This window comes from Sander lucioperca, chromosome 10, assembly GCF_008315115.2.
Source record: "Sander lucioperca isolate FBNREF2018 chromosome 10, SLUC_FBN_1.2, whole genome shotgun sequence".
In the NCBI taxonomy this organism is placed as follows: domain Eukaryota; kingdom Metazoa; phylum Chordata; class Actinopteri; order Perciformes; family Percidae; genus Sander; species Sander lucioperca.
The window spans coordinates 25,150,778-25,162,716 of NC_050182.1; the positions used below are offsets into that span (position 1 = coordinate 25,150,778).

Sequence of the window (11,939 nt, forward strand, 5' to 3'; positions counted from 1 at the left end):
GAGGTACTTGTATTTTTTTTTATATAGGATATATATTGTGTTTTTTATGCAAAGCACTTTGAGTTCACGTGTAATGAAAAGTGCAATATAAAAAAAATGTGCCATTGGCACTTGAGTATTTTTGTTACTTTGTACTTTTTACTCCACTACATTTACTTTAACTTTAGTTACTTTGCGGATTCAGCTAATTATTACTAAATCGAAATCAACTAATAAATGATGGTGTAGTTTAAGCTACAAAGCAAAGCTGCAGAGTTAAGTGATGTGTCTCTGTGGGTCGGTAACTACAAGCAACCTCTTGCAAATAGTCATTTTGTTCCAATGTAAATTCCAAGGTAAAATATGAATTGTGAAGGATGGTTTTCTCAGAAATGTACTGCTGGCTATAACACTCTAACACTGATGATATTGATTATATTATGTATTACTGCGTTGCATGGTTTATATGTAAATACAATCAGTGAATGTACAAAAATAGTGTCCGGTAATTGTAGTAGAGAACTAAAGAACTTTTTCCACCTACAATGTGGTGGAGTGGGCTCCAGTACAGTGTCAGTGCTTTATAACTGTACATTATATACATATACAGTATAGAGCCTGTTTTGTGGACATCACTTGTTGCATGGTGTCTGACTGAAGCTGTCTTGTGTTGCAGTTGCAGTTTTTTTCCAAGTGGGGGCGATAATGTGACATCACTTCCTGCAGCACTTCCACTGCATGAGAATGAACAATCAGCCAGTGTGGTGCAGACTGTAGAGTTACACTGTACTACAACAGTAAAATTGTATCTTTAAGACCAAAACTCATAATCACAAACATACACCTTTATAAGCACATGGAATTTACAATGTTGACAATTTCACTCAATTTTGAATGAAACCAATAAATGAAACATTCAGCACAGCTACCATATAAATATGTTGTACTCAGGTGTTACTTCACAGTCTTCCCTGTCCAGACCTCACCTCATCACTGCAGAACATTGCCTCTCCACAACTGGCACTATTTTGTATCACTTGACACAACCAGATCAAGTCAAACCTACATTAAAAAAAAAACAGATCAAAGTGTCTTTACTCAGTAGCAGGCTGTCCAAGACCATTTCTCCGTTTAAAAGACGAGGCATCATCTCTTTCTGTCATAGCCTCCAGTTTGCCAGCCATAACAGACGACTGTGCTCTGTGGGGTTCTGGGTCACTTGGTTCAGCGTTGAGGGGAACATTGGAGCATCTGTGTCATCTTGTGTCCTTGGACCTGAGCCGGAAAGCTGTTTGTGTCGGTTCGCTTCCTCTCTGGGCCTAATTCACACACGCTAAGGAGATTGACAGACAGGAGAACCCGGCTCACACTGACCTATTAAACAAAGACAAGATGGACTCATATACATCTCTCACATGTCTTTACTTGGGCTGTGTCTCAGATAAATGTCCTGTCCAAGAGAAAAAGACAGGTGTCAAAGTGTCACCACATGTAGGGATACATCTCTAAATCAGTCCTAAACATACCTGAACATATGTAAGTTCTGAAAGTACATATGGGGAGTTAAAGAACTGAGATGAGGATGTATAAAAATGCTTGGTAATACTTTGTACATTGACTGTAATTTAAAGCATAATAGTACTGTTGTGACAGTATTATCTTAACTTATTTATGTGGCATATTAAAAAAAAACAACTGCTGTATCATCCTATGAATGACATGGCTCTTTCCTGTGTGTATTAGTGTAGCGCTTTTTATAATTATTTTCGGGCATTTATTATGTTTTTATTTGATAGTTGGAAGTAGTGAGATGACAGGAAATTAGTAAAGAGAAACTGGGAATGACAGACAACACAGGTTGAATGTTGCCGTTCATGGACTGTTCCTTAACCCCTATAGTCGTAGTGAGCAATTAACAATTATATACATGTACTTGTATACATTTTAATTGCATTTCATAATAATATAAATCTTGTCTGTCTGACTACAGGCACATATGAAATATAGCATTAATTATTCCTTGAATGAGAGAGTACATTGTAGGGTGAGCTCTGCTGAGAGGGTCATAATGTGAGTAGATATTTATCTGATGAGCTACGACTAGAACATATAGACAGACAATAAACACAGAATATTTCAACAATTTAAACAAATTGTATGCTCTTAGAAATTTCACATCGCTACAAAACATGACTCTATAATAATTATTTTATAAATATGAAAAATAATATAAATATTAAATAAATGTTAGCGTTTTTGTAGACTTTTTAAGTGAAATATTTAGGTCATGTTCAGACACTTCTGGGAAACTCAGCTCTGGCAATTAAAATGTAATTAGACATGAAGAGGCAGAGGCAGAGTACAGGTCACAGAGCCAGGCCACACACTTTGATTCCTCACATTTTTCACTCCTAATCCTCGACACTCAACACGTGTCAGACGAACTGAAAGGACATCTCTTTAATCAGGTTGGTTTAGTTCAAGTGCACTTTGTCTGACTGCGCTGATCGTCAATTTTGTCAGGAAAAAGCAGCAGTTTGACTGTCAATCTTAACTCAAGGTTTACTTACTAGCTTTTTTTCTACAGGCAGTAGATCAAATAAAACACTGCCTGCAAATTTGAGATAATAAAGAAGAAAAAAATAACTGTAAGGCTCAATAATATCAAATTTTTATATTGGATATTAATGAGAGTTTACTACCCAGAGGCCCAATATATGCCAGTGTGTATGAACCTGTTATAAGTGTCTGTCCTGTCCAACATGCTAGCTCCATTGTTTGTCTGTTGTGTGAGTTTCTTTGACCTTAAATCAGCCATCTGTTGTCCTACTGCGGCCTTCAGTCAGACTGGAAGAGCCGAGGAATTAATCAGGCCAATTACTTCCTTGCTGACATCTAGGTGAGCTGTGTGACGTCGCACTGGAGGAGCTGAGCCAATGACTGTGTCCTGTTAGAGAGGATAATTGTTAATCAGAGGTCAAATAAAATAAAATGAAGGTGTTTATGCAGGATGTCAGAGCAGGGTTATATGTATCCAACACAACCTCATTTCCAGGATAAAAAATAAAGATGATGGAGCAGCGAGTAAGATGACAAAAAGTCAAAAGAGTCTGGCAGGAAAAGAGGTGTGGTCTTCCAAGAAAAAAAAAACAATGCTGAAGAAGGGGCGGAGAGAAAAGAGAGGTAAATACAATGAAGGAGGGATAGAAGGAGTTAAGCTCTCCTGTGGAGTAAATCTCTCTCAATCTGATCAGTGTGTGAGGAGTACTAACTCACTACAGTGTGGATACACAGGCTGCACTCACTGGGAGTCCAAGGTAAGGACGCTTTAACAATGTTAATTTAACTGGAACAGTTTGTGAATGTTGTCTTATTCAATTTCTCCAAGGAGATGTAACAAAGAGGCCAGTTAGAAGCCGTAGTGCGGCTCTGCATTTACCATTTAGAGGCAAAGAAACATAAACCCTTTTTTTAAGTAAGAAATTTGAACATCTTGTTAAAAATGATAAATTATTATTAATCGATCATTAAAATATGACATAAAACAACTTAGGCTTTATGTTTTTAAACAGTTTAACCTGCATCATTTTGCATAAGAAAGATGTGTTTGGGAATTGTTGATGTCAGTTACTAAAAGCATTTTATTTATTTATTTTTGGCTGCACGTAACTGCAACTCAAGTGTCCAATGACACGGTTGTCCGTCACATTTGACTGAATTGCATTTAACAAAACACTTTCCTAAAAGACACAGTTAGCGGGACGATGATTCCTTGCACGGAAATTTAATTTGGTCTATTGGAAACTACAGGTACATTTATATATTTTTGATTTTTGAGTTTTCAAGGAAAACTTAAGGATCTAAAAGAAGTTAACTGAAGCGTAAATTGAAGAATTACAATATAAAATGTTGTTTAATGGATGTTTAAGGAATTGTTGGATTTCAACTAAGGGGCATTAAAAAGTCAATCAGAAAATACATGTTTTCACTCACTGTCCTAATATGTGTAGCTGGCCATGACAATAAACAAGAGTGTATGAGGATGGGATAAAAGTCTTGCTATTAAGAGAAGTGCAAACATTTAAAAAAGCCTGTTTTTACCCAAAATGTACAACGTGACAACTCAAGTTAAATTAGACAAGAAATAATGCTCAATTTTGCATTGTTCTTATTGGTGGTGAATGTTGTAGATGTACCAACTAGATTTGATTTATTATTGAATATATAATAGAACATGCAAAATATGATATACTACATAATTTAGCAGCGATGAAAAGATAATCCAGACTCTTCTTAAACTTTGATCTATTCGGAGAGTACCGCTCGCCAGAGTTGATGATGATTAACAGCATCCATTCTGTCTAGAAATGATCTGTTTGTTTAGAAATAGAGTGCTTTATTTTGTTTGTCAGAGTCAACCGTTTTTTTAATCACAGTTCTATCTGCTGTCGTCAGTTTTTAATGTGGGACTAATCTTACTACTTAAATATCCACCTTGACCATATGGTGCAGGGATGGTGCCCAGCCCGTGTTCACCGTGGATTACCGCACACAGAGAAGCATGCAAGCCCACTTATCTCTGGCTAAGGTATAGCAAGGTTAGCAATTAGGTTAATTGAGTGATCTGTGGGTGGTAATAAACTCAGGGCTAAACTGTGGTGATTGGGCGTGACACTTTTCTGTACCTCGACCATCTGTCTGTCCTCTAAGCTCCCATAAATCACAACAGGAACCGCAGAGACAGAACATGATTTAACTTAAAGTTTCTTCTTTAGAATGATAAGAACATTATTACAAAGATGATTCTCAATTAAAAAAGCAAGAATTTATTTTTCTCCACTTTCTGCAGCTCAATAAATAATATTTGTGTTGGCTTTTGAGAAGATATCTCTGAAGGCAGACACGTTCTTTGTCAAACAACGGACTGTTTTTGTATGTATTTTTCACTGCGTTTCATTATTGATAAAGTACAGTGAATCATGTATGAACTTTCAACACAAACACACACACATTGTGGAGGCTGGTCACTGCGAGCAACAGGTGGTCAGTGAGGTTTAGCTGCCCCATCACGTGTGTGCCATTTCAAAATGCCGATCCTGCATAATGAAGGAGATGTTACAGCGTTCAGAGGGGTCAGCAGGGCTTTGTGATACAGACATTGGGAATATAATATCTTTAGGGATCGTTCTGGGATCCAGACTGTAAACAATATACTGCTTTAAATTATCATCCTCCAAGTCAAAAACTTAAATCACCACCAAATTTAACTCATTAATTTGTATCAAAAGATTGGATTGGGTCTCTGGATCCTTTCAGGAAGTAATTCACTTTAAAGGTTAACACAATTCTCCTAGTCTGGTCTGGATGTCACATCTGTGATTGGGAATGATTGCAAAAATATTAGATGAACCTAATAATATAATGCAATCCAAAACAACACGGCCACCACAAACTGCAGCCTTATAATCGGGAATAGAGCTGAATCAACACTTCTCTGACACAGTCTCAACACAAAGCTGCCTTATTGTACAGGTGATTGTCTTACTGTGTCCACCCTCTGTTGATGCTACTAAAAGACCTTTATCTAAAATGTCATATTTTTTGTTTTACAGGTTTATTCCAATCTTCCGTGGCGGCGAGAGAGCACGAGAGACAAGGCAGCATCCCGAATAAAATAAATCGCATCGCGTGACAAAGAAGATTAAAGACAAAAACTGTGATTTCCATTTGTTCCTCACAGATGAGTGGATTCGTTGTGGATGGAGACCTTTGTTATCGTGCTCCCTGATGTCTCCTTTCCAACAACAAAGAAGTCAACACAACCTTTACTTTAACTGGCATCACACATTTGGAAGTGAAGCCAAACTCCTTCGTCTTACTGTCTGAACTGTGGATGGGGATTATGAGGAACTCTCAGTCCCTACACCTGTTCCTTGTTCCCATCGTGTTTTCTTTACTTTCACTCCTCTGCCCTGCATCTGCCAGCTCGGGGTCTAACTATGACTACGGAGCCCATGCACGCTTTTTTTGCACCCCTATTCCTGTGGATGCAGACCCTGCATGCTTCCCTCCAGGGGGTCCAGGCGTAGGGGGAGCAGGGCCCAGCGGACCAGGCCATCAAAGTGTACCTCCTGCTGGCTGGTGGGGGGCGAGCGAAGAGGCCAAAGCCACCATCCTTCACCTCAGGGAGAGCCTTGTCCAGCAGAAAGAGACCATCCTGGACCAGAGGGAGACCATTAGAGAGCTGACGGCCAAGCTCACCCTGTGCGAGGGCCTCGGACAGAGCGTGACGCCGCACGACGAGCACCACGGCACAGCTGCCCACTCCCATCAGGCGGGGGTGGCCGGTCATCACACGTACACTGACAACGGGCACTATAGCAACCAGCAGGGTCACCATGGACACCTCATACCAGACTCACCGCACTACCCCTCTGTGGGGGGGCACCGATCTGATGGGGGGCACAGCAGCAACCACCAGGGGACGGATAAACATGTGACACCAGAGGACCTCACATCATCACCAGAGCAGATGGAAAGGATGCTGCAGGCACTGAAGGAGAGGCTGGAAAACCTGCAGGTGAGCAGCATGAGGAAACTTTTTCAATTTAGTACTACTTAGTACAAAACTATAGAAAGAAAGAAAGAAAGAAAGAAAAGGTGCATTAAAGAAAATATAATACAGTTGATGAATAGGAAAGAGCTGAAAGTAGAGTGAGGCTTGTGATGTGCAGCGTGCCCTTATATGGCTTTTCCTTTTTTTGGACATATTCATGCTGTCGTCACCGGATTGTTTGCCAAATAATCAAGTCCACTAAGTACTTTGGAGAAAGGAACAATATTTTTTTTATTACTTAATTGCATAAAGCCACTCTGATGTCCCTCAGTGGACAGCTCAGAGCAGCAACAGGCTTAAATTGTCCTGTTTTCTATTAAGTTACTCCCTCTCTCGGTTCTGTTCTTTTTTCCTGGCTCTCCTCCCTGGAACGTGAATACAGGCAGATGTCAGGAGCTGTGGAGTGAGTGTGTGTGTGTGTGTGTGTGTGTGTGTGTGTGTGTGTGTGTGTGTGTGTGTGTTGGCACGAGTCTAACATCAGCAGTACTTATGGTGATCTCCCTTGACAGACTGGTAATCTGGGCATGCATCAGGACAAGGCCTGGATTACCTGAGAGAAAGAGAAGCAGACGTACGTAGATACAGGAAGACACAATGAATACCTGACTATTGCATCTGACATTAAAAGATTATCAGTGAATGTAAGTAGCGGGCAAAGAAGTGCAACTTGTAGGTGACAGATCAGCAGATCCTCACATGGTTCCTCGAAGTCAGTTTGTGTCTATGCCAAAACTCCACTGATGCCTTTGTCCTCTCTGTTGTAAATAGGAAGCACAGGGATTTAAGTGACAGGAAATGCTCATTGTTATCAAGACTTCACCTGTGTGTTCTTCACCTCCCTCAGCAGAAGAGGAACACATCTATCACCTACTCCAGCTCTCTGAAGGAGCTGCTTCAGAGGAAGATCAATACTCTGGAGCAGCAGCTGCACCACACCTCCGCCCTCAGCAGCCCCAACACACACCGAGACGACAGAGACCATCGCGATGACGGCCATCATGATGACGGCCATCATGATGACGGCCGAGACCATCGCGATGACGGCCATCATGATGACGGCCATCATGATGACGGCCGAGACCATCGCGATGACGGCCATCGCGATGACGGGCATCATGATGACGGCCACCACCGCGACGGACACCGGAATGTCCACAAGTACGACCACAACGATGGCGGTCATAGCGACAGCGCAAACCAAACTGACCATCACCATGACAGCCACAATGGCAACCACCATGATGTGGACGGTGACCATGATGATGATGATGATGATGATGATGATGATGATGATGATGATGACGATGATGATGATGACGATCACCACCACAGTAATGAAGCAGACAGTCACAGTTACCTTTCACACACAGGATACAGAGAACCAGGGCCACCGACTGGTTTCCACTCAAATAAACTGGAAACATTGCTCAACCAGCTGCACCTCACAGGTACACACCCACTGTAGTAACTTTATAACATGCAGTCACTCCTTTGAGTCTACGCCTGTCGCATGAAATAATATAATAAATAAACTCAACCCCTAACAGCCATTGAGTTATGTAATGTTCCTTTTAATGAAGCAGCATTGTGAAAGAGAACTTGCAGTATTTTTAAACACGCAAACCACCTGCAAAACTTGCACAATGTTGCAGGTAAAATGTTCTTTCTTTTGATAAGCTATTAACTATTTTGGATGATCAATATTTGCAACCGATGTGTGTGGTTTTTTTAGGTCATTATCGTCTAACATTCTTTTGTTTTCAGAGTTCATTGTTGACCTCGGAAACAGCCGTTGACGAAACGATCCGATGATCAAAAGCTCGAGAAGAGCTACTAAATGGACGTTTGTGTCAACTGCTGTTTCCAAGTTAATACAAATTTTGACGCCAACATTAATGTGATGTAATTAAATTACTCAGAATTGTTTTCAATTTGAACAGATGCAATTTCATGACGACAAGGCAAACTCATTCTGATGAGGAAGCTCATATGACGCGATCAAAAGCTCCAGACCAGAAGTTAATAAACAATCCTTGAGGTGAGATTGTTTTGTCAAGGTATAATGTTATTTCTCTTCAAAAACAGGTCCCAAGAGTCCCGATGCCTTCCAGATCAGCTTCCCCATGAGAACCAACTACATGTACGGGCGGGTAAAGAAGACGCTGCTGCAGGAGATCTTCGCTCTGACTTTGTGTCTTTGGATCAAGGCGGGCGTGGGGCCCGGCCTGGGGACGCCATTTTCTTACTCTGCACCCGGACAGGCCAATGAACTGGTGCTCATCGAGTGGGGGAACAACCCTATGGAGCTTCTGATCGATGATAAGGTGAGGGAGGAAAAATAGAAACCTTGCAGCACTGTGAGTTAAGCTTAGTATGTAGCTACAGTGTTTAAGGTCCTGAACACTCACTATCTCAAACAGCTGCTTTCTATGAGTGATAGCATCCTACATCAACACACAATGTTCTAGATACTTCTATATTTCTCTTTCCTCTCTCTGTGCTCTTCTCACTGATTTGAAGTTAGTGAACTCAGTGAAAAAAAAAAGCTGATGTCACATACTTTTGTGCACCAATCAGGATGTAGAAAGATTTGAATCAGTCTGATGACAGTTTGTTGGTTGTTTGGTCACTGTCAATTAAATCTGACAAATCCCATCCACACAGCCCTTATAACGCAGATTAGCTGAGTTTATAAGTGTTAAATTCTTTAAAAATATATCTAAGGTATAATTTATTAACTAATTTACTCTTTTTTTGTACTAGTTATGAGTATTTAATGTTATAGAGAAATACTTTTAAAATGATGCAGGTTGCAGCTTCAGGCTGCCTAATAAACCATTCTTTACTTGTGAAATTCAGAATATAAGGCCCCGTTTTGACCTGGTATTAAAATCCGATCTGAGTGATTGGATCACAGCTGGACAGTGGCATTGAGGACGCATTGAGATCCAATCACTCAGACCACATTCTTATAGTGTGTTTTAAAAGTTCATTCTGGCTTTAACCTTTTAGTTAATGAGTTGAATAGGCTGCAGATCTCACAGAGATTTTTTCTGTTTAATAACAAACTATATTCTTGGTTCTGTACTTACTTGTATTACCCCGAGATGTATTTATATTAATGTCTCACCATCTTTACTCTCCTATCCCCAGTCTGTGACGCTCCCCCTTTCTTTGGGTGATGGGAACCGGCACCACGTCTGTGTGACTTGGTCAACAAGGGATGGACAGTGGGAGGCCTACCAGGACGGAGTGCAGAGGGGGTCTGGGATAAATCTTTCCCCCTGGCACCCTATTAAACCTGGAGGGGTCTTCATCCTGGGACAGGAACAGGTAAAGACAAATAGATTAATTCTATGTAGATGCACATTGCAGGGAGGGAGCCATTCAATGCATAAAAGGGAGATAATTTAATATGCTAAAAGTGTAATTATCAAAGAGATCTGAGCTTGAAATATTTTACAGTCCAAAGAAGCTGCCAGTCCAAGCTTTTTTGGCTCTTTATGCCATTAAGTGCCTGTATTTGTGCAAAAATTGAGTATATTAAATTCTTGTTTTGGAAAGAAATGATTACTGTTAACGGTGACTGTTCATTCTCTCTTTTTCAGGACACTCTGGGAGGCCGTTTTGATGCCACTCAGTCATTTGTGGGCGAGATGTCGGATGTGCACATGTGGTCCCACGTCCTGACTGCCAGTGACATCTACAGCCTGGCCTCCTGCGACAGCCACCTCAGAGGAGATGTCATCGCTTGGTCCAAGACAGAGGTAGAACTTCATGGAGGAGTCACCAAATACCCCTTAAACCCCTGTCACTGAAAGATATCCTGAAACATACTGAGAACATTTATCATATATCAAAAAGTGCAAGAATAAAACAAAACTCCCTTTGACTTTCAGTTATTTTTCAGGATGATGACTCAGTGGCACCAACTTAATGCCTTCCTTTAAACGTCATCAGTGACTTTTTCTTTAAAAAGAAAAATAATGTCTAATCTGTGTTTACAGAGACTGTGTAGGGACTTAGGTGTCTTGGGCTCGAGATTTTGGCCTTTACTGTTATCATGAGCTAGTGTTTTACTTTAAACAGACAAGTGCTGTATGTGACATATTGTCATATTGTTAATAAGACTTAATACTGTAGGGTCTGTGATAAAATTAGCAGACCTTACATGGGTTCTGTTGTGGTGAAGTGAGAAACTGTATGTTTAGTTTGAAGGATACTTATAGAAATGTGTTGAGAAATCAATTTGTAATCTGGATGCTCCTTTTTTTAAAAGGTGTCCACGGAGATACAGCTAATTTACCAAAGAAAATGTAGAATTGATTTGTGTTACACTTTGTAATTTTAATACTAATATGTTTCAAAGTTTCGAGAAAAACTGAAAAGCCTGTCAGACTTTTTTTTTTTTTTTTTTTCATTTTATATACTCCGCAATGCATGTTTGATCACTGAACAAATCGCTGAAATGCATCACTTTTCTCCCAATAAATTGTTCTTTTTGAAATCATGTATTTTGTGATCAAGTCGATGCACTTTGGCTTTTTAATTCTTACATGACCTGGCCTTGACTGTATATTTCGTTAACGTGCTGTATATAAAACACTGAATTTAGGCCAGGTTAGATTTTTGACGTATTAAGATGGGTTTTTTTCAAATGTTATGACAGTTTAAATAAACGTGTTAAAAATACATGTAGGCCTAGCTTTCTTTTTTTATTGTTTTTATGCACATCGATCTCAAACTTGAACTGCAAACTGTCAACATACAACACACATTCACAAATGCAGCCAGTAAACAAGACTAATGGACTACTTAACTCACTAAGCATACTACAATAAACTCAACTATCACAAAGACCCAAACCAAATACGGTTTAATTATAAGAGAATTGCCCACACTTAACAGATTTTGAAAATGTTTTTATTTGAGCAAAGGTTCACGCGGAACTGGCGTTGAAATTAGCGCGAATGACTTCAGGCGAAAATTCGCTTAGCTTCGTCTTAACTCAACTTGGCTGTATTTCGACACAGCACTGCTGTGAGCTGAATGCTAAAATTAGCATGCTAACATGCTAACTGCTTGCATTCTGATGTTTAGCAAGTATATATGTTCACCATCTTGTTTTAGTGTGTTAGCATGCTAACATTAACTTAATAGCACAAAACAAAGTAAGTTGAGGCTGATGGGAATCTCAGCCAGGTTAAAATACGATGCATCCTGAGGGGAACACACGTCTGTGCCAAAATCCAAGTCAACCCAATAACTGTTAAGCCAGAATTCACTCTAAACCACAAATGTGAACCTCAGTGGCGCTAGAAGAAAAGACAGCTGATCACCAAAG

General features: G+C 40.1%; 1 protein-coding gene and 1 long non-coding RNA gene across 5 annotated transcripts; one reads left to right on the forward strand and one right to left on the reverse strand.

Moving 5' to 3' along the window:
- Positions 1-601: 601 nt before the first annotated feature.
- On the reverse strand, positions 602-9,816 carry LOC116049611. The gene is made up of 3 exons (XR_004104883.2): positions 9,726-9,816; positions 2,784-2,926; positions 602-1,353 (listed from the first exon to the last, which is right to left on the reverse strand). It is a non-coding gene; the product is annotated as an uncharacterized LOC116049611 (long non-coding RNA).
- LOC116049610 (neuronal pentraxin-1) lies at positions 3,146-10,856 on the forward strand. Of its 4 annotated transcripts, none has more exons than XM_036006584.1 (7): positions 3,146-3,296; positions 5,592-6,559; positions 7,440-7,628; positions 7,728-8,043; positions 8,681-8,919; positions 9,749-9,928; positions 10,204-10,856. In XM_036006584.1, exons 2-7 carry the CDS (start codon positions 5,873-5,875, stop codon positions 10,411-10,413), a joined length of 1,821 nt encoding a protein of 606 aa, XP_035862477.1. In that variant the 5' UTR covers positions 3,146-3,296; positions 5,592-5,872; the 3' UTR covers positions 10,414-10,856. The 4 variants fall into 4 exon arrangements, with proteins under 4 accessions (XP_035862477.1, XP_035862476.1, XP_035862474.1 ...); XM_036006583.1 differs by having other exon boundaries at positions 7,440-7,580; positions 7,611-8,043; XM_036006581.1 differs by having other exon boundaries at positions 7,440-8,043.
- The last annotated feature ends 1,083 nt before the right edge of the window (positions 10,857-11,939 follow it).